The sequence below is a fragment of the Myodes glareolus genome, chromosome 3 (genome assembly GCF_982192425.1).
Source record: "Myodes glareolus chromosome 3, mMyoGla1.1, whole genome shotgun sequence".
NCBI classification, from domain to species: domain Eukaryota; kingdom Metazoa; phylum Chordata; class Mammalia; order Rodentia; family Cricetidae; genus Myodes; species Myodes glareolus.
The window spans coordinates 18,991,783-19,014,609 of NC_142028.1; the positions used below are offsets into that span (position 1 = coordinate 18,991,783).

Sequence of the window (22,827 nt, forward strand, 5' to 3'; positions counted from 1 at the left end):
ACTCTTAGATGTTTCTGCATTGATTTTTCTAATCATAGTTTATGCTTCCTTTTATATATCAGATCTTTTTTGTAGTGTTGGGGACCAAACTTAAAGCTTTGGGCATGTTAGGCAACACTCTACAACTGAACCAAATCTCTAGTCCTCTGTAATAGTTCCTGATGGACTTCCCATCAATACATACACACCCTTTCTCTCTTCCAGCTACCCAATGTTACATTATCATTTCTTGTCAACCAAGTACTTATATTACAGGTGCAGTATTAGTCACATGAGGTATGACAGTATAACTTTTGACTATTTTATTTCTCATGGGGTTTAGAATGACTTCAGTTTTAATTTCAAAATAAAATATAAGCACTAACTCACCCCAGACTTGGAAAAATCTCTAGCATACATTCACACATACACCAGGTATTTGTTCTTTTTTGGACGTTCAGTACACTCCATCCTTGGGCATTTCCTGTTTATTTCATCTGGCTACCCCCTCCATTTAGCAGTTAGAAATTTTCTGGCTGTCCATAATGCACACAACGTCCCAATCATTCACAACAGATCATAAATATTACCCTCCCACTCCACAAGGACAGCCATTCCATTTACTTTCTTGTCCTTCCACGTCTCAATTGTATTTTCGCAAGGTTTGTAACTTCTGTATTTTACTCTGTAACCGAAATTAAGTATTCCCTTTAACGAAGAAAGCCGTGTTTGGTCCTCTTGCATTACTAGCAGTTTGCATTACTAGCAGAGAATAGTCAGTTCCTTTCTTTTTGCCTCAACTGGACTTTCTTTGGCTCTAATGTCTCTTTGACAGGGACATCTTCTCACACTCCCATCATTTGTTCAAAATCCCGCTGTCACATTTGGCAATGGGGACAAGCTTTCCTGTAGTCTGGCTCTGACCCAGTTTCAATGTATCCTCTTGTGGGAGGAAGAGACACATACTTTTCAGGTCACATTCATGGTATACGAGGCCTCTGATTCAACGACAGTCCAATATTCTCAGAACGTAAGTTGGATGTAAATCTGTGTTCTTGAAAAACTTTTTTTTTCCTTTCTCACAATGCAATCTGTGCCCTCTGTTATATCCCAAGGTTCGCCAGGGATTTACAGAAGCATTTTCCTTAGGTACGTCCTTGGGCCTTAGTTTCTCTGCTTCTGGAACGTCTTTGCTCTTAACAGACCTGGCGAGCTTTCCCACCTCCAAACCCCGGGCCGGGGAGGCAGGGGCAGGTCGCGCGCGCTCTCGCGAGTCTGCTCGTTCTTCACGCGCGTCCCGGCGGCGCCGCGGGCGGGGCGGCCTGGGCGGAGGCCATCTTGCGGGTCTCCGGAGGCCGGCCAGGCAGGCTCGGCTCTAAATGTGTACCTGCAGGCGGATGTTGAGGATCACCGAGCCGGCGATGTAGAAGTACGGGAAGTTCATGCGCAGCTGCCAGGCCAGCTCGAAGAAGGCGAGCAGGGTCCGGGAGAGCCCCTTGCAGAAGACACCGTACGGGGTGGCGGCCGCGGGGCCCAGGGCCGTGAGCGCCAGGGCGGATGGGACGTCGGCGGGGGCCATGGCGCTGTCCCACCCGGCCGAGGGTCTCCGCAGCTCCGCGCAGTCCCGAGCAGGGGCGGGCCGTGTGGCCCGGACGACGTGGCCACCCGTTCCCCGCTACCCTGGCAGCGGCCTCCGCGCCCTTCGCGCCCTCCGGCCGCTCCCTCCCTAGTGGCGCGGGGCTGCGTGGGCTCCGCCCCTTCCTGTCAGCTTCCCGGGGGAAGGTCCGCTGCAGGCAGTTATGTAACTTGTAGGGGCAGCTGCGCAGAGATCGCTGTCGCTTTAAAGGAAAGAGCTCGGTGAGCTGATGCAATTCAGCCCACAGTACACATTTTTTTTTGCATGGATCAAAGGTGGATTAAAATAGATTCGTCTGCTCCGTGATTCTGTAGCAGTCACTCTGATACTAAGACAAGATGGTCACCGTACACAAGTTGATGCAGGCAGTCTGCATTTGTAGCATGCTGTAACTGTGAAAAGTCACCATATTAGGTTATGAATTTACCTGTGTATTAGGACGATTTAGATTGCTAGTTACAAGCAAAAATATATACGCCCTTTCTTTCACTGTGTGTATCTCTCCATATGGTATGTCTCCACTTAATATAAACCCATAAAAAGTTCAGATTAGGTATAAAATCCAGCTTTTTGCATGGAAATGTGCTAATGAAAAACCTAAAGTAGGCTCTAATGATGAGAACACTAGTATTATCTATTTTCATATCCTTGGTACCTTTATAGAAATACGTATCTTCATTAGTCACAATGTTTTCTGTGGTGCACTTTCATTGTGTTTCCGAGTAATCCCTTCGTTTAGCTACATGTATGTATAATGCATGCATGTTAGTTGCTGATCATGACTTTCACAATACAGTGTAGTTTTAAATATCCATGTTAAAATGCTCCATATCTAACCCTGAACTGCATATATGTGTTACATATTCAAAGCCTCCCTGTGCTCTAAATAGTGTCAGGTCGAAAGGACACTCTGATCCCCCAAACTTCAAAAGGAAGTTCAAATATCCAAAAATGAACTCAACCTGGACTGTAGGAGGCTTTTTGGTGGTTAGATAAAAGCCAGCATTCCTCCAGGAACTTGTGAAGTGGGTTCCTATCCGCCAAAAGGGATCATTTCCCTTACCTCTTGCCAATAGGACAAATAGCTCTCTTGTTAACACATCTGGGCCCCATCAGCATATCAAGGTCCTTAGCCTGATCCCTCAATTCCTACTCACAGTACTTATACATTTCAAAACCCACATGGCCATCTCCTAGCCCTTCTTTCTCTCCAGCATCTCACAATCCTTGTAACCATTGCTATTCTCATTATGCCTTATAACCAATATTCTTAGATGGTTAAGAAGAAGAAAGGAAGAAAGAAGAAAGAAAAAAGGAAAGGAAGAAAAGAAAGGAAGAAAGAAAAAGAAAAAAGAAACACAGTAATCCAAATGTTTTCGACAAATTCAATATTACTCAAATACAAAACCGAGATAAGGCTACATCAAATGAAGAAAATTGCAGACTAATATCCGCGATGAACAAAAATTCTAATCCTTATGACAAGGTTTGACATAGAAAAAAGATCATCTACCACAACCAAATTGGGTTTATCCTGGAGAGGCAGAGATAGATCAACGAACATAAGTCAGTAGTATAATAAATCATATCAGTGGACGTAAAGACAACATAAAATCCTCCCAATAGATGTAGAAAAGTCCTTTGAAAGAATCCAACATGACTTCATGATAAAAGTCCTGGGGAGAACAGTCCTGGAGAGAAATGCAAAGGAAGGAAGCACATGTGGATATGGTGATGGAGATGCTAAAGTGAAAAGAACACGAATCTGTTAGAGAAGCTAGGCAAAGTGGTACACAGCACTTGGGACACTGGTGTAGGATGATTGCCACAAGTCTGGGTTAGAAAGCTTTGCTTATTAGGCTATAAAGGTTATAAGAATATTTTCTCACTTGTCTAGAATTATTACTCGTTTGTAATAAGGTTTGTTACCAACTCAATATTTTGTTTTGTGTGGAATTTGAGTAGAAGTTCATTTTTCCATATTGTAATTAAGTTTTCAGTCTCATTTATTGAAGAAAATTTTGTTTACAATGTAATATGATTGGTGCTTTCCTTGAAAGTGTTTGTGGACTGCATAAGTGAGTCTATCATCAGACTCGTTATTCTAATTTTTGATCCATTTATATAAGCAAATTTACTATGTTTGTACAGTGTTGAAATCACAGGAAAAATTTAAACCTTGATCCTGTGAATTGCAGTTTATTTTAAAAAATTAATTATTTTAAAACCGATTGGACCCAAACCAGTAGCTTCACCAATATGAAGGAATATTTTTGACAAACAATGATTAAAAAAACTGAAAAGTCTGAAGGGCATGAAAGGTGCTTTGACTTTTAATTATTTACTAGAGAAATGCATTTGAGAAGATAAAACAATAATTCTCCTATGAGACGTGTGTGTGTGTGCCTCTGTATAAGTGCACAGGTGCACAGTTTTAAACAAAGTTACACATAACTGCTAGCTCTTGAAGAGTATTAGTTTCCTGGGTTCCCAAGAAAACACTCTGAATAATATGCTTATTGAATGTAATATTTTATTCACAGAAAATCAAAATTATTTAACACAAATTATGGAGAAATTAAAAGTGTTTACAAATGTTGAAACAGAATATGTCCTTATTTGCATGTTAGCAAACAAGAATATAGTTTCAGTCCAAGATCAACCATGAAGTCCATTATAGGAGGGACAAAGAGTATGTGAACAAGAGTTAGTTTGAGCAGTTATGGGAATGTACTCTTTGCAGAAAGATAGGATTGAGTTGATCTACTAACACACTGTGATGCCGTTTGCTTGATATTGGTCATGGAATTGTAAAGAATAGCTGACTACATCCATAATTCAAGGGGACATATAAAGTAGATTTATTGAAGGGGAGGCAGGGAAGATGACTTATCTGGTAAGAGAATCTTCACTACCATGGGGATTTAAGTTCAAATCCACAGAGCTCATAAGAAGCCGGGCATGATGGTGTGTGTCTGTAACACCAGCGCTGTGAAGGTGGGAAGTGGAGACTGGAGGATCACTGAGGCTTGCTGGCCACCAGCTCTGCTCCAGGCCCAGTGAGATATCCTAGCTCAAGGAAATGGGACAGAGTGATAGATGAAGACACCTGACATTCTCTATGGTCTTTGCTTTGTAGGGCATGTATACTATCACACACGAGCATGCAAATACCACATAATACACTCTCACAAATGTGTTGCTTGTTTTTTATTTATTTTTTATTTTAATGGGTGTGAATATAGGAAAAACAGCTCTAGTGAGAAAGTAAGAAAGCAACATAACTGGAAAGACAAAGATGAAGGACAAAACAGCTTTTCACGTGCGACTGTTCTCATGTAGACACTTCATACTCACATGGGACTGTTCTCATGTAGACACTGCACACTCACATGGGACTGTTCTCACGTAGATACTTCAAACTCACATGGGATTTCCTCACTGTGGACACTGCACCCTCTGCACTACATCCCTGCCTTGTGCTCTGGGGTTAATTTTTTTCCTGTGCAAGAAGCCCAGGAAGATGCTGCTCCACACAATGGAGGATAAGATCCCAGCATCACAGTCCACATGAAGGGCCTGCAAACGGCGAGCTCCTATATTTTTAAAATTGAGGTGTTATGAAATCTTATCATCATTATGTAAATGTAAAGGCAGATCACTTCAGTCCCAGAATTAATCATGTTCATCATCAGTCTCCTCAAGTACATAAAAGGCATCCTGGGAGGGGAAATCATGCCAGTTCTGTTTATTCTTAGCACCTAAAAGTGAAAACAAAATAATTGTCAAAATATTTTACAGAATTAATAAATGGGTGAAGGAATGAGCGAATTATGTGAAGACTGTCAAGATGACAGCAAATAAGCACATTATAAAATCTCTATGTAGCATGAATTTTTTGTTTCTGTTTTCGTTTGTTTCACGTTGAGGTTGAAAACTTATACAAACAGAAGCATTTCTCAGAACAAAGCCTAGCTATTATACAATTTTCAGTGAAATGTTAGTAGATTATTAAAACACCAGAAGTATTAACTGCAGCATGCAGGAACACCAAACTAGATAGCATTTGTAAAAATATGGTAGTTTTTGAAAACCATATAAAAGATTTTAATAAAATGTCATATACTTTTCAACTGTGGATAATGTTACTGTCATTACATTTCCTAATACTTATTTTGTTTGCAAAATGCCACTTAACATTATAAAACCTAGTTAGTAAGAAGAATAATTTCCTTTTTTTTTATTTTTATGGTTGTTGATTAAACCCAGGGTCTTATACATGACTGAAAAGTATTCTTCCACTGAACTACACTGAAGGTCTACCAGCATCTTTCTCAATTGTTACTTTTGTATGTTTTTTTCCCTAACATTTCTAAAAGTTTTTTAACTGTGCATATTGTATGATTATAGAAGTGAAGCAGCACTGGCACCATTTGTAGCATGAGGGCCAGCTTGTTGGGGTTTCCGTCCCACCTGGTACCCCAACAGCTGGCAAATCCCAAAGAGAAATTACACACAGGACTCCATAAGGTAATAAACTGATTGGCCCATTAGGTCAGGCTTTTTGTTAACTCTTATAATTTATATTAACCCATTATTCTCATCTATGTTAGCCATAATGGCTCCGTACCTTTCTCAGCTGGGCAAGTTACATGCTGCCTCTTCAGTGGTCTGCACAGGAGAGGCCGAGGGAGTTTCTTCCTCCCTAGCCTTATCCTATTCTCATTGCCCCGCCTCTACTTCCTGTCTGGTTGACCCGCCTATACTTCCTGCCTGGCCAATCAGCGTTTTATTAAAATACATGATTGACAGAATACAGACAATTCTCCCTGGCACCATCCAATTTCTGATGGGCATTTTCAAAATTAGACCTAATGCTCATAATGTTCCATTATAGTTCAAAATGCAAGTATATCACTGTGGACACAAAATATTCACCAAGAAAATAGAAAACAAGATATCTGAGGTCTCAAACAGATTCACGATCAAAATATTCATGGACTGTGCCACTTTTAAGAGTGAATTTATAAACACATGACTACACTGTTGCTAAGTGACCTGTACTGGGGATAGAGAATACGCTTGTTCTGCAGATCTGTTTTCGCTGATGTGTCTCTTGAATATGGGTTACTCCTCTCTTGAAGGAATGCCTTGCATCAATTCAGTAGGACTTTGGGCTGTTTTCCTACAACTGTGTCAGAGACTTTCACAACAATCTTGCTGCTATTAATACAGTTGCTGCTTCGAATCTGAATAAAGCAACTTGGCCTAGAGAGTCCAGCAGCTACAGCCATTCCAGTAAAACCTCAAGTGTTTCCTGTCCAGAGTGGAAGGTGGAGAAGAGGGGCTCAGGGAAGCTCCTGGGCTGGCTTTACTGCCTCCCATAGATACAAGCTTTGTCACTTTTCCTAAAGGCCTTGAAGCTATTGTACTAGCATTTGCTCCACACTGCCCCACCCTCAATGTGTTTTGCATTTCTCTTTGTCTTCTTCTGGCTTTTTGTTATGGGGAAAGAACCATCCCATGAGGACCTTTCTGTGTTCAGGTATATTAATGTTTCAGTTCTAGAAATTTTGTCACTTTCTTTGTTCACTATTGCTCCAATTTCCAGTTATAATCCATCTTTCACATACAATAACCTTTGCTTTTCCTTCAATCTAAACATTTTTGTTAGTGTTATGTTTATACAGGGTCTCACCATCTAGCCCAGTTTCCTTCAGTGCTGAGCCATGTATAACTGTGCACCACTAGTCCAAGTATATTAAAGTTTTTGATACATGTTTTTCTTCTGTCTTATTTTAATACTTCTCTTTTGTGTTATTGATTCTTTGACTATGTATTAGGTCTTGAAGAATATTCTGAACCATAGTTCCATTCCCTGACTTGATTTGGATATGTATTGTCCTTTATATGCCTTGATGCCCACAGTGACTTTACAGGAGCAAACGTCTGTGCAAACTGGACAGAAATGAATAGTGCCTAGTGCTCACACTGGTGAAGGAATCAGATGCGTCAACAAAGGTAGGAGACATGGATAATGAAAAAGATTCTTGTTGTGCTAATAAATTCATATAAACTTATTGTCTGCTTTGTAACAGAATTGGAATTATCTGTATTTATTTACATCTGTGAATAAGTTAGTCACAACTCTTTAGAATATTTACATTACTGTTGCATCAATTAAAAAATTTAAGCAATTTTATACCATCTCCTAACAACTACCATAACACTAATTGTAAGTAAAATGCACAGTAAATTTTAAGAAAATGTTAAATCTGAGTTATTTAAGTCAGAAATAAAAGGCATTTTGATATTAAAACTGCATACTTATGAACTATTGTATATTAGTTTATGCATGTGTATGCATGCATATATGACCCTTACAAAAAGTAAAATAATTAATCTTCTCAGTCCCAGGTATTTGACGAATAACTAACTATGTTAGATTATTAGGTAATTATTTACTTGTTGGAAGAACTTTGGAAAATATGTACAGGTATTTACCTGGCTTCATTTTGAAATATTAATGGAATTCTTAATATATAGAAGAATATATAATGTTATATAGAAGTTAAGTTACTTTGTCTTTTACGTGAGTCAGAATTTTATATATTTTTCCTTGTCAGAAATTAAATGGTTACAATTTGATATGCAAACAGTTAAAGCAATGCAAATAAACTTATTTGTTTGATGACAGCACATGAGAATTCTGCTTTTTTCAGCATTAACCATGGAGGACTCCAATCCATTGTGTGTTATGTATGAAGCATCTGGATGAAGCTCAGCTGGGTTTTCTTGCAAAGTGTAAGATTTTTGTGAAGAAAACGATAAGCCACTTCTTTAGTACATATTGATGTTTAATTGATATTGTACATACGGATTCAGTAAATTCAGTAAATTCAGTAAATTAGCATGTTATGAATTGTCAAGAGTCAGCAAGACGTACATCAGAAGTCTGTATTTATAAATATTAACACTATAGTGTAATTTGGAACATCATCTTGGAAACAATGAAGGGTGTCCTACATTACATATTATTAACAACTCTAAGTGTGGAATTTCTAATGGGAACTTTAGGCAATGCATTCACAGTGCTGGTGAACATTATGCACTGGGTAAAGAGGAGAAAGATATCTTTCATAGACCAGATCTTGACTACTCTGGCAATTTCCAGAATTTCTTTGTTCTTTTCACTTACTGCAAATTTATTTCTATATGAACGATATCGAGCCATAATAATGACTTCAAGAATTTTGAGATACATGTGTACGTTTTGGACAGTAACCAATCATTTCAGTATCTGGCTTGCTACATGTCTCAGCATCTTCTATTTTCTCAAGATAGCCAATTTTTCAAACTCTATTTTCCTTCATCTAAAGTGGAGAATAAAAAAAATGGTTTCGGGGACACTTTTGGCATCTCTGCTATTCTTGTTTTTAAATATTTTAGTTGCAAACACACATATTCATGTCTTCAATTACAGAATCGAATCAAATACATCCTTCAGTGCCATATCAAGTAATTATTCTCAACTTCATAGGCACATTATACTTACCAACACTATGTTCACACTCATCCCCTTCACTGTGACCCTGACAGTGTTCCTCCTGCTCATCTTCTCCCTGTGGCGACATCTGAAGAGCATGCAGTACAATGCCCAAGGCTCCAGAGATGTCAGCACTGTGGCCCACATGAAGGCTCTGCAAATGGTGGTCAGCTTCCTGTTACTGTATTCCTTTTATTTTCTCTCACTTCTTTTGCAGTTTTGTAACATTAAGTATAAGCAAAAAAACTCAATTTCTCTCCTTTTCTGGGTTATTGGAGTTGTTTTCCCTTCTGGCCACTCCTGTGTCTTGATCCTGGGAAACAGTAAACTTAGACAGGCATTTATTTCCATGGTGTGGTGGCTGAGGTGCAGGCTGAGTGCTGTGGAGCCCTCAGTTTCCTAAAATGTGCATCATCTTTTGTATTTTAGAGGAATATTAGTTCTTAATAAATTATTTTTATACAAATTTCAAACTTCTGTACTTATTTGTAGCATTGTGAATTTTGCAAAATTTTGTGTAGATTAGGTACTGCCCTAACCATTAAAGACTTGGCAGAAAATATGGAAATATCTATATAGTTTTATAAGGATAGATATGAACATGGACTTAATAAATATATAAACACAAAATATTAGCAAAATTATTTTTTTATCTAGAATTAGACACTTTGACATTTTCAAATGATTTTTGTTAAATGTAAAATACATGGGTGTATGTATTCATGTGGCATGTGTTCAATGTTAAAACTGTTGTAAGAATTCTTGGATTCTTTAGAAGTGACCCCTTCATATTACTAGGTTTGTTTTATCAAATTTTTCTCCTCTAAAATTGTTTATTTATTTTCATACTTATTAGAAAAATGTTGATTTTATTTTTTGTATGTCTTTCAGAGGCGATTTGAAGGGAATGCACATGTTATAAAATGTGGATATGTATAAAAGGTAGCTACTTGGAGGAGGATGATATAGCTCTTATACATGGCTCATTGACATTTGAAAATTTCAGCTATTTTGGAATATTGTATGAATAAGTTCTCTTATTGAAAAGAGGTTAAAGTACTCAATTGGGAAACAGGAAAATTGTTCAGGGAGTAGTTGTTTGTTATTCTGTTGCCCAGGAAACATTAAGAAAAGAAAGTATGTATATATTTAATGCTGAGAGAAATGTTTTGCATTGTAAGGTATCTGCAGTTGAATAAATTTTAGAAATGTTACCTATGAATGTGAAATGCTAACAGTCAAAGATGAAGTTCAATAAAAGAAAAACTAGATAAGAGTCAAAGTATAGCTTTCTTGATGAAAATAATTAGAGTAAATATCAATGAAAGATAAAATGTAAATTGCATAATGGTAACATTTTAAACACAGATTAATCCACAGGGCAATAAAAAGGGAAGTACACAGAACAATTCTCACTAAAAAGCAAATCTCAGAGAAATCTCACATTTTCAGTATCAAGATGGAAGCCTGATTAGTTTCCTTCTACTATGCTCCCAAGGTACTGGTAAACCAGAGAACACAGCATTCAGTAGGCTTTAAAAGCACTATTTCAAATAACTTAAACACAACACTTCTAGCAAGATTCCTGCCTGTTAGTAGCTTTCTCTTCATCAACACACTAGATTTACTGCCATACAGTGGAATTCTAGCTCAGTGATCACAGCAATGATTTCTTGAATTGTGTCTTATTCTCAGCCTTGGATTGGTGTGTGTGTGTGTGAGTGAGTGTGTGTGTGTGTGTGTGTGTGTGTGTGTGGCTTTTTCACTTAATATAATGAAGGCATAAGACATTAATTACCATCAGGTAATTGTTGAGAAGAGGAATTTTCTAAGAAGATACCATAGACAACAAGACACCTTAGAAAGAAAAAGCTCTTCAGCATGAATCCAGTTTATCTGCTGAAACAAATTCCTGATGTTGAAGAACCATTCATGATATCACCCAAGGACTGAAGCTCACCCATTCACCATTTCTTCTTCTTTATCTTCTTTTCTTTTTTTTTAAAAAAAGAAAGCTTTGTAACTTTAAAAATTTAAAGTTTTTTTGCATGACATTCATACCTCATGAACTCAAATTTCAAAGATGCTAGACAAAGGAAAATGCTTGCAAAACAGTGAAAGAGAGTATGCCTTCATTTGCATGCTAGTAAATGAGAACTCAGCTTTACTTGTAGAACCAGCAGTTGACGCTTGGGGCTGGGGTAAGGGTGTACAGTGCATGGTTTGAGTTATTTTTGGATAGCAGTTTTTTATCTGTGAAACTAACATTGAACTAAGGGTTTGTCTTAGTTAATGTTGCATTCCTCCTTAACATGGTCCACAGAAAGTAAAAGTCAGTAGAAAACCATTCAGACTGAAAGGTTTGTGTGTGTGTGTGTGTGTGTGTGTGCAACAAAATAATGATAAAGCAGGTAGTGAATTTCAAAGAGAGAAAGAAGTAAATGGGAGAGATAAGATGGAGGAAAAAGGATGTAGAAATGATGCAAATACACTAAACTCTCAACGGTAAATGACAAAATGAACAAAAAGGATGTAAGATTTTATTGTTCACCTGCAAGTTCACTTTCCCAACTGCCCTGTTTTATCAATAAAAGAAAGCCAACCATTTTTTCTTCCTGTTATCCACTCTTTCCATCTCTCACAGTATTCCTAGTCCTCCTCCTTGAAAATCCCTGAGGCTTGAGGGGAGGGGTGTTCATGAGTGCTCAGTTTAGAGCTGAGAAGGACCCAGTCTTATGGGCAGGTGAGGGTTCCTATATTCATTGCCATTTACCACAAGGAGAAGCTTCTCTGATGGGGGCTGAAATATGCTATGATCTATGGATATAGGAACACATCATCAGGAGTCTGTAAATTCATTTGGTAGTTCTTTGAAATTTGGATACATTGTACTTAGAACAACAAGTCATTAGGAGTCATTTCAGTCACAGAATAATCATGTTCATCATGAATCTTTTCAAATACAGAAAAAGCATCCTGGGAGGGGAAATCACTCCAGTTCTGCTTATTCTTAGCACCCAGAAGTGAAAACAATATGATTGTCAAAATATTTTACAGAATCAATAAATAAGCGAATTATGTGAAGGCTTTCAAGATGATAGCAAATAAACACATTATGAAATCTGTGTGTAGCATGAAGTGTTTGGTTCTGTTTTCATTCGTTTCAATTTGAGGTTGCAAACTTAAACAAACAGAAGGGTTACTCAGAGCAAAAGCCTGGCTATTGAACAATTTTTAGTGAAATGTTAGTATATTATTAAGATATCAGAATTATTAACATAAGCATTTGCTATGCCAAAGTAGATGGTATTTGTGACAATATGGTAGTTTTTGAAAACCATGTAAAAGATTTTAATAAAATGTCATATACTTTTCAACTGTGGATAATGTTACTACCATTACATTTCTTATAGTTATTTTATATGCAAAATACCATTTAACGTTATAAAATCTAGTTAAGAAGAAGATTCCTTTCCATATATATTTTTTTAATTTTTAAGGTTGTTGATTAAACCCAGGTTCTCACACATGACTGAAACGTAGTCTTCCACTAAGCTACATTGAAGGCCTACCAGCATCCTTTCTCAATTGTTACTTTTATGTGTTTTTTGTCCTCGTAACATTTCTAAAAGCTTTTTAAGTGTACATATTGTATGCTCATAAAGTGAAGCAACAAAATCTAGACTACAATGGATATTTTCCCTGCCACTTTGCAGTCCCCGGATGACCACTTACAAAATTAGACCTAATGCTCACAAGTTCTGTTATAGTTCAAAATGGTGGAATATCATTGATGACACAAGATGTTCACTAGGAAAATATCAAGACCCAAGACATTTGAGGTCTCACACAGATTTATGATTAAAATATTCATGAACTGTGCCAATCAATGAATGATTGAATTTATAAATACATGACTACACCTTTGCTAAGTGATCTGCGCTGGGGATAGAGACTATGCTTGTTCAGTAGCTCTGTTTTTGCTGCATTGTCTCTTGAATATGGGTTACTCCTCTCTTGAAGGAGTGCCCTGCATCAATTCAGTAGGACTTTGGGGTGTTTTTCTACAACTGTGTCAGAGACTTTTACAGCAACCTTGCCCCTATTAATACAGTTGCAGTTTCGAATCTGTAGAACACGACTTGACCTTGAAAGACTCCCGAGGGCGTCTTCCTTCGGGAGAGACCCTGTGCCCAAAGATCAGTCGAAAACACGCAGCCGGATGCAAACAGCAAGAGGTTTATTGGATACGCAGGTACCTGGGGCGACAAAGTCTCTCTGAGGACTTGCGCGCCTGCAGGTTGGGGGTGAGGGGTTCTTATAGGAGAGCAAAAAGCGAGGTTTACAGAAGCAAGATGCAGGGTGGTAAATTCTTAACCTAAATAACAATGAGGGGACTACTCAGCGGTTTACTGTTCATCCTATCCTGCCCCCCTTTCCTGGCTGGCGACTAGATGTCTGATTGCACAGCCCCTGACTCGTGAGAGCCCCGCTTTATACGTGACTCAGGCCTCGCAATCCTCTCTTTCTTTGTTTCTATGGCCAGTCCATAAATCCCTGTCTTGCAGCCAGCTAAGGCTGTCCTTGCTCTAATCTCAGGTATCTTTGCTCAGCATTCCGGAGGCCCTGAATTAAGCTTGTTATTTGCTCAGCATTCCGGAGGTCCTGAATTAAGCTTGTTATTTGTGAAACTTTGCAAAACGGTATAACTGTGGTTAAAACGAGTTGGGGTCCTTCAACCTAGAGAGTCCAGCAGTAACAGCTATTCCAGTAGAACCTCAAATGTTTCCTGTCCAGAGTGGAAGGTGGAGAAGAGGGGCTCAGGGAAGCTCCTGGGCTGGTGTTACTGCCTCCCACAGATACAAGCTTTGCCACTTTTCCCAAAGGCCTTGAAACTCTTGTACTGTTAGGAGCCGCCAGGATGTAGCCTTGGCGAGATAGTGACAGTGGTCCTACAGCCTGGAGGTATACAAATTCTTTGATGCTGCCGCAGGCCAGAGTGCTTGGGGCCTTGTTTTGCATTTCAGAGCCTTGGTCCTGTGGCCTTGGGCCCTAGCAGAATGGCATCAACCAATCAGCATTCGAGCCTCTCACCCTAGAAAAGCGGCTGCCTTTGGGTTTTTCGCTCTCTCCCGTCATCCCTTTTCCCCATTCCCCTTTTTAATCAAGTGCTCCAATAAATTGTGATTAAGAAGGATTCTTGATTTTGTGATCATTCCTTCTTGCTGGACAAGGAATGTGTGTTGCATTGTACTAGCATTTCCTCCACACTGCCCCACCCTCAATGTGTTTTGCATTTCTCTTTTTCTTCTAGTGGCTTTTTGTTACGGGAGAGAACCATCCAATGAGGACCTTTCTGTGTTCAGGTATGTTAATGTTTCAGTTCTAAAAATTTTGTCACTTTCTTTGTTCACTATTGCTCCAATTTCCAGTTATAATCCATCATTCACATGTCATAATCTATGGCTTTTCCTTCAATCTAAATATTTTTGTTAGTGTTATGCTTATACAGGCTCTCACCAGCTAGTCCAGTTTCCTTCAGTGCTGAGTCAAGTAAAACTGTGCACCATTAGGCAAAGTTTATTATAGTTTTTGATACATGTTTTTCTGCTCTCTTATTATATTTTATTTATTTATTTAAAGAATTATTTATTTATTACAGTGTTCAGCCTGTATGTCTGCCTTAATGCCAGAAGAGGGCACCAGATCTCATTACAGATGGTTGTAAGCCACCATGTGGTTGCTGGGAATTGAACTCATGACCTCTGGAAGAGCAGCCAGTGCTCTTAACCTCTGAGCCATCTCTCCAGCCCCTGCTTTCTTATTTTAATACTACTCTTTTGTGTTATTGCTTCTTTGACTATTCATTAGGTCTTGAAGAATGTTATGACCCATTGCTCCATTCCCTTTCTTTCCTGGGCTGTATATTGTCCTTTATATGCCTTGATGCCTACAGTGACTTTACAGGAGCAAATACAAGTGCAAACTGGAGGAAAATGAATAGTGCCTAGTGCTCATACTGGTGAAGGAATCAGATGCATTAACGAAGGTAGGAGACATGGATAATGAAAAGGATCCTTGTTGTGCAAATGAACTCATGTAAACTTATTGTCTGCTTTACAACAGAATAGGAATTATTCCATATTTCTTTACATGTTTGAATAAGATAGTCACAAGTCTTTAGAATATTTACATTACTATTGCATCAATTAAAAATGAAACCAATTTTATACCATATCCTAACAACTATCACATTACTAATTGTAAGTGAAATGCACAATAAATTTAAGTAAGCGATAAACCTGAATTATTTAAATCAGAAATAAAAGGGATTATGGGGTAAAATACGTATTTATAAACTAGCATATATTAGTATATGTATGTGTATGCACGCATATATAACTATATAAAAAGTCAAATTATTAATCTCAGTCGCAGATATTTGAAGAGTAACTAAATAGGTAAGATTATTAGGTAATTTTTTGCTTGTAGAAAAATCTTTGAAAATATATATAGGTGCCTACCTGGCTTCATCTTAAATATTTAATTGAAATCTTATGTTACATAGAAGTTAAGATACTTTACCTTTTATGTGAGTTAGAATATTTATGATTTTTCCTTATCAGAGATTAAATGGTTACAATTTAATATGCAAACAGTCAAGGCAATGCAAATAAATTTATTTGTTTTGATGACAGTGTATGAGAATTCTGCTTTCTTCATCATCAACTACGGAGAAGTCCAGTACATTGTGTGTAAGATATAAAGCATCTGGATGAAGCTCATCTGGATTTTCTTGCAAAGTGTAAGATTTTTTGAAGAAAACTATAAACCACTTCATTAGAAAATCTTGATGTTTACTTGACATTGTACATACAAATTCATTAAATTTGTTTTTTAGGAATTCTCATGAATCAGCTACACATACATCTGAAGACTGTGTTCACAAATATTTATCACTGTAGTTTAATTCAAAACATTGTCTTGGAAACAATGAAAGGTGTCCAGTATTACATAGTATTAACTACTCTAAGTGTGGAATTTTTAATTGGAAATTTAGGCAATGCATTCACAGTGCTAGTGAACATTATGGACTGGGTCAAGAGGAGAAAGATATCTTTCATAGACCAGATCTTGACTACTCTGGCAATTTCCAGAATTGCTTCTCTCTTTTCACTAACTGCAAGTTTATTTGTATATAAATGGTATCCAGCCATAATAATAACTATAAAAATTGTGAGATAAACTTGTCTTTTCTGGACAGTAACTAATCATTTCAGTATCTATCTTGCTACATGTCTCAGCATCTTCTATTTTCTCAAGGTAGCCAGTTTTTCAAACTCTATTTTTCTTCATCTAAAGTGGAGAGTTAAAAAAAAATGGTTTCAGGGACACTGTTGGCATCTCTGCTCCTCTTGTTTTTAAATATTTTAGTCATAGACACACACATGGATGTCTTCATTTACAGAATTGAAGCAAATGTATTCTTCAGTGCCATATCAAGTAATTATTCTCAAGTTGCTAGGCTCGTTTTACTCAGCAACACTATGTTCACAGACATCCCCTTCATTGTGACCCTGATAGTGTTTCTCCTGCTCTTCTTCTCCCTATGGAGACATCTGAAGTGCATGCGATACAATGCCAAAGGCTCTAGAGACATCAGCAAGGCAGCTCACATACAGGCCTTGCAAATGGTGGTCACATTCCTGATACTGTACAGCCTTTTTTTCCCTGTCACTTCTTTTGCAGTTTTGTGACATTAAATATAAGCAGAAAACTTCAGTTTCTCTGCTTTTCTGGACTGTTGGAGTTGCTTTCCCTTCTGGCCACTCCTATATCTTGATTCTGGTAAACACCAAGCTTAGACAGGCATTTATTTCCATGATGTGGTGGCTGAGGTTCAGGCTCAGTGCTGTGGAGCCCTCAGTTTTGTAAAATGTGCATCATCTTTTGTATTTTATAAGAACATTAGTTCTCAATAAATTATTCTTGTATAAACTCCAACCTTTTGTACTTCACTTGTAACATTGTGAATTTGGAAAAATTTTGTATAGTTTAGGCACTTCTGTAACTCTTACTGCCTTGACAGAAAATATGGAAATATATATATATATATATATATATTCTTTTATAAGGATAAATATAAATATGGACTAAATAGGTATATAAACACATAACATTAACAAAATAAAAATTTTCTATATATAATTAATCACTTTGACATTGAAAAAAAGCTTTGCAACTTTAAAACTTTAAAGCTTTTTTGCATGACATTCATACTTTATGAGCTCAAATTTCAAAGATGCTAGACAAAGGAAAATGCTTGCAAAACAGTGAAAGAGAGTATGGCTTCATTTGCATGCAACTGAAGCTGGGGCCTGGGTTTTCATTGAGTCATTTTTGGATAGCAGTTTTTTTTTCTATGAAACTAGCATTGAACTAAGAGTTTTTCTTAGTTAGTGTTGTGTTCCTCCTTAACATGGTCTACAGAATATAAAAGTCAGTAGAATATCATTCAGACTGAAAGATTATTTGTGTGTGTGTGTGTGTGTGTGTGTGTGTAACAAAAATTGTGAAAAAGAACAGGTCATGAATTTGAAAGAGAGCAAGAACAAGTATATGGGAGTGTTCTGAGGGAGCGAAAAGGATGTAGAAATGGTGCATATACACTAAACTCTGAAAGGTAAATGAAAAAATGAACAAAAAGGAAATAGGACTCCTTGTCCACCTACAAACACTATTGCTAGAATTTTGGTCAGGAGATTATTAATCATAACCAGTAACACAGGCTTAGTTAGTACTGAGCTTGTTTTTCATCCAGTAAGTGTGTGAGAATGTTTGGATTTGGAAAATCTGCCAATGTCTTTATAGCATTGAAAATGGCTTGGGTATTACAGGGAGAAAAAGATGTCCCTGGTGATAGAATTTCTACTCCCTGAACTATCTCTAGAATTGTTTCCTTTGGTAAAATTAACACACTGCCTTCAATTGTAGTTCATCTGAGTTCAAATAATGAGCGCGTGAAGAAGGATATCCTTAAAGCTCTTGGTGGAAGTGATCCTGGTACTGTCTGGTGCGCTGATAGCCTCAGATCGTTCTGTTTGTTCAAGTTGGCTAAAATATAATACTACATCTTCTTATCTTAGAAGGAGAGATAAAAATTTGCTCTGGTGATATATAGGGCTTTTGTTTTTTCTTTTCTTTGATTCTTTTATTTTAAGAATACTTTTATTAATTATTTGAAAATTTCATGCGGTGTATTTTGAACATATTATCTCAGTCCTCCAACATCTCCCATAACTGTCATCTCCACTTTCTCTACCTTCACACCCAAATTTTGAGATCTCTTCATTTCTCTTCATCCAAATGGAGCCCACCTTTTGTTGCTACACTATTCTTAAATGGGGTCTGCCCTAGTGTGTGGTTGACCGGTTGACTCCACTGATTCTTCTCTCACAGTTAAAAAAGCCTGTAGCTTCAAAGTTAGAGTTTTGTGTCTGCCTTCCTCTCTCTATGTTGTGATTTTGTGTAGCTTGAACTTGTTCAGGTTTTGTGTTTGTTGTTACAATCGCTGTGAGTTCACATGTGCAATTGCCATGTTTCATCAAAACACCAGTTATCTTGCTGTTACCCACTTTTTCCGTCTCTCATAGTTTTTTTTTGGTCCTCATCTATGAAAATCCCTGAGGTTTGAGGGAAGAGGTGTGTTATGAGTGCTCAGTTTGGAGCTGAGAAGGACCCAGTCTTTTATTCTGTACATATGGGCAGGTGAGGGTTCCTATATTCATTGTCATTTACCACAAGGAGAAGCTTCTCTGATGGGGGCTGAAATATGCTATGATGTATGGATATAGGAACATGTCATCAGGAGTCTGTAAATTCATTTGGTAGTTCTTTAAAAGTTTAATACAGTGTCTTTGATTAGATCAACAAGTCATTAGGAGTCTTTCAGATTATTTGGTAGTTCTTCGAAAATTTAATACAATGTATTTTGATCATATTCAGCTCTCTCCACTTCTTCTCACCATCCCTTATATCCTCCATTTCCTGACTGTATATTCTTCCTCCTTTCTGAGGAAATGTTTTATCATGTTGCTCTAAAGGTGAAATATGTGGGAACTGTTCCTGCTGCCACTGCTATCTTGTCTGGGCAAGCTTGGCCATCCTAGGAACTGCCTGCTCTTCATGTGGAACCTCAATGTTTCTCGTGCAGAGCAGAAGATGCAGAGGAGGAGCTCAGGGGTGCCCATTAGGGTGATATGTGTTACTCTCTCCTGGTGGACACACGTTCTGATACTTTTAAAAACCTTGCATTTCTAGCAGTTGCATCCTCTCCACACTGACCCAGCCCTGGACCCTGGAGTGTCTTGCATTTCTTTTTGTCTCCTTTCTCTTTTTTGTTTTATAGAAGGAGCCATGTCAGTAGGATGTTTCTGTCCCTGCAATGATGGTATGCTCATTCTTCTATTCTTAGCAACTTCCCCTAAAACTTTTTACATGCTTATGCAATTATCTTTTTATCTTTCCAGTATACTTGTTGGGCATTTGCTCCAGGGGACTGAGGTTTTGCTCCATTCTCCACCCTGGAATACTTCATGCCTTGCCTGAAATTTATGAAGGATATGTTTTAAACCATGTCTTATTTATCTTTCCATCTAGTTTTGTATTAGTTATCATCCTACATGTATCTCTTCACAGCTAAGCTAAGTTACCAGTGTGCTCCAACATATCAACTTTACTGTAGCCTTTGTCACCCGTTTTTCTGTCTTACTTGACCTTTTATTGTCTTTGAGTCATATTTTTCTTTTACTACTATTAGCTCCTGAGGTATTTTAATGTCATGTTTTGATAGGATAAAAGTGTAGATTTTTTTTTTGTTAGACTTGCTTATTCAAGTACCCAAAAACACTCTTTCCACTTCCTCCCCTCCTCTCAATATCCTCCCGCTCCCTCCACTCCCCCCACTCCCTCTCCTCCTCCCTCACCATCCCCCAGAGCAATCAGGGTTTCCTGCCTGTGGGAAATCCAAGTTCCTCCCCGCTCCCTCCAGGTCCAGGAAGGTGAGCATCCAAACAGGCCAGGATCCCAAAAAACCAGTCCATGCAGAAGAAACAAGACCCAGTGCCATTGTCAATGGCTTCTCAGTCTTCATTTGAACCTTGGGGGCTCAGTCAGCCCCCATGTCAACCACATTCAGAGAGTCTGGTTTGATCTCATGCTCGTTCAGTTCCAGTCCAGCTGGCCTTGGTGAGCTCTCATTCGATCAGACCCCTTCTATCAGTGGGTAAATGCACCCTTCGCGGTCCTGACTTCCAGTGCTCCAATGCGGGTCTCCGTCTCTATCTCCATCCATCGTCAGATGAAGGCCCCCTCTGATTTTGCTTTCCTTGCTCACGATCTCCCTCCCTCTGCTACTCATTTGGGCCTAGGGAGTTAAGTCCAGTGTTCCAATATGTTTCTCTGTCTCTATCTCCATCCATCACCATATGAAAGTTCTGTGGTGATATGCAAAATATTCATCAGTATGGTTATGGACCAAGGCCAGATCAGGCACCCTCTCCTCTGCTGCCCAGAGTACAATCTGGGGACCTCTCCTAGGGCCTGGGAATCCCTCCAGAATCAAGTCTCTTGCATACCCTAAAATGGCTCGCTTAGTTGAGATATAAACTTCCCGGCTCCCATAATCATCCTTCATCCTTCCCCACTCCCATTCCCCCAATCCTTCCCTGATCCTCCCCCTCTCCCCTCTCCCTAACCATCTCCCCGTACTTCCACCGCCCCTCCCCGTACTTCCACCCCCCCTCCCCCGTGCACCCAAGTTTGCCTGGCAATCTTGCCTACTTCTAATATCCAGGAGGATAACTATATGATTTTCTTCAGGTTCACCTTCTTATTCAGCTTCTCTAGGATCACAAATTATAGACTCAAAGACTTTTAACTATGGCTAGAAACCACTTATGAGTGAGTACATACCATATTCCTCTTTTTGGGTCTGGGTTACCTCACTCAGTAAAGCATTTTCTATTTCCATCCATTTACATGCAAAATTCAAGATGTCATTGTTTTTTACCGCTGAGTATAACTCTAATGTGTATATGTTCCACACCTTTTTTAACCATTCTTCTATTGAGGGGCACCTAGGTTGTTTCCAGGTTCTGGCTATTACAAATAATGCAGCTATGAACATAGTTGAACAAATACTTTTGTAGTATGATAGGGCATCTCTTGGGTATATTCCCACGAGTGGAATTGCTGGGTCCTGAGGGAGGTTGACTCCCAGTTTCCTGAGAAACTGCCACACTGATTTCCACAGTGGCTGCACAAGTTTGTATTCCCACCAACAATGGATGAGTGTTCCCCTCTCTCCACATCCTCTCCAGCATAGACTATAATTGGTGTTTTTGAGTTTAGCTATTCTGACAGGTGTAAGATGGTATCTCAAAGTGGTTTTGATTTGCATTTCCCTGATCACTAAGGAGGTTGAGCATGTCCTTAAGTGTCTTCTGGCCATTCGAGGTTCATCTGTTGAGAATTCTCTGTTCAGTTCAGTACCCCATTTTTTAATTGAGTTAATTATAGTTTTAGTGTCTAGTTTTTTGAGTTCTTTGTATATTCTGGAGATCAGACCTTTGTCTGATGAGGGGTTGGTGAAGATCTTTTCCCAGTCCGAAGGCAGCCTTTTTGTCTTATTGACAGTGTCCTTTGCTTTACAGAAGCTTCTCAGTTTCAGTAGGTCCCACTTATTCATTGTTTCTCTTATTGTCTGTGCTACTGGGGTTCTACCTAGAAAGTGGCCTCCTGTGCCTATATCTTGTAGACTACTTCCCACGTTCTCTTCTATCAGGTTCAAAGTGGACAAATTAATGTTGATGTTTTTAATCCATTTGGACTTGAGTTTTGTGCATGGTGATAGATATGGATCTACTTTCATTCTTCTACAGGTTGACATCCAGTTATGCCAGCACCATTTGTTTAAGATGCTTTCCTTCTTCCATTGTATACCTTTAGCTCCCTTGTCAAATATCAGGTGTTCATAAGTTTGTGGATTAATATCTGGGTCTTCTATTCGATTCCATAGGTCCACTTCTCTGTTCTTATGCCAATACCAAGCTGTTTTCAATACTGTAGCTCTGTAATAGAATTTGAAGTCAGGGATGGTAATGCCTCCAGAAGTTCCTTTATTGTATAAGATTGTTTTGGCTATCCTGGGTTTTTTGTTTTGCCATATAAACTTGATTATTGTTCTCTCAAGGTCTGTGAAGAAGTTTGATGGGATTTTGATGGGGATTGTATTGAATCTATAGATTGCTTTTGGTAGAATTGCCATTTTTACTATGTTGATTCTCCCAATCCAAGAGCAGGGGAAGTCTTTCCATTTTCTGGTATCCTCCTCAATTTCTTTCTTCAAAGGCTTAAAGTTCTTGTCAAATAGGTCTTTCACTTCCTTGGTTAGAGTAACCCCAAGATATTTTATGCTATTTGTAGCTATTGTGAAAGGTGATGTTTCTCTAATTTCCCTCTCTGCTTCTTTATCCTTTGTGTATAGGAGGGCAACTGATTTTTTGGAGTTGATCTTGTATCCTGCCACATTACTAAAGGTGTTTATCAGCTGTAGGAGTTCTTTGGTAGAGTTTTTGGGGTCGCTTATGTACACTATCATATCATC

General features: G+C 38.4%; 2 protein-coding genes and 1 pseudogene across 2 annotated transcripts; 2 read left to right on the forward strand and 1 right to left on the reverse strand.

The window, feature by feature from the left end:
* Positions 1–287: 287 nt before the first annotated feature.
* Positions 288–1,739, reverse strand: Smim10l1 (small integral membrane protein 10 like 1). The gene has a single exon (XM_048432405.3). It carries the CDS (start codon positions 1,556–1,558, stop codon positions 1,355–1,357), a length of 204 nt encoding a protein of 67 aa, XP_048288362.2. The 5' UTR covers positions 1,559–1,739; the 3' UTR covers positions 288–1,354.
* Positions 1,740–8,621: 6,882 nt separating this feature from the next.
* Positions 8,622–10,435, forward strand: LOC146895324 (taste receptor type 2 member 140-like). The gene has a single exon (XM_085685932.2). The coding sequence runs from the start codon at positions 8,626–8,628 to the stop codon at positions 9,562–9,564; it is 939 nt and encodes a 312-aa protein (XP_085542058.1). The 5' UTR covers positions 8,622–8,625; the 3' UTR covers positions 9,565–10,435.
* A 5,719-nt stretch (positions 10,436–16,154) lies between these two features.
* Positions 16,155–17,096, forward strand: LOC146895323 (taste receptor type 2 member 140-like; annotated as a pseudogene).
* Positions 17,097–22,827: the final 5,731 nt, after the last annotated feature.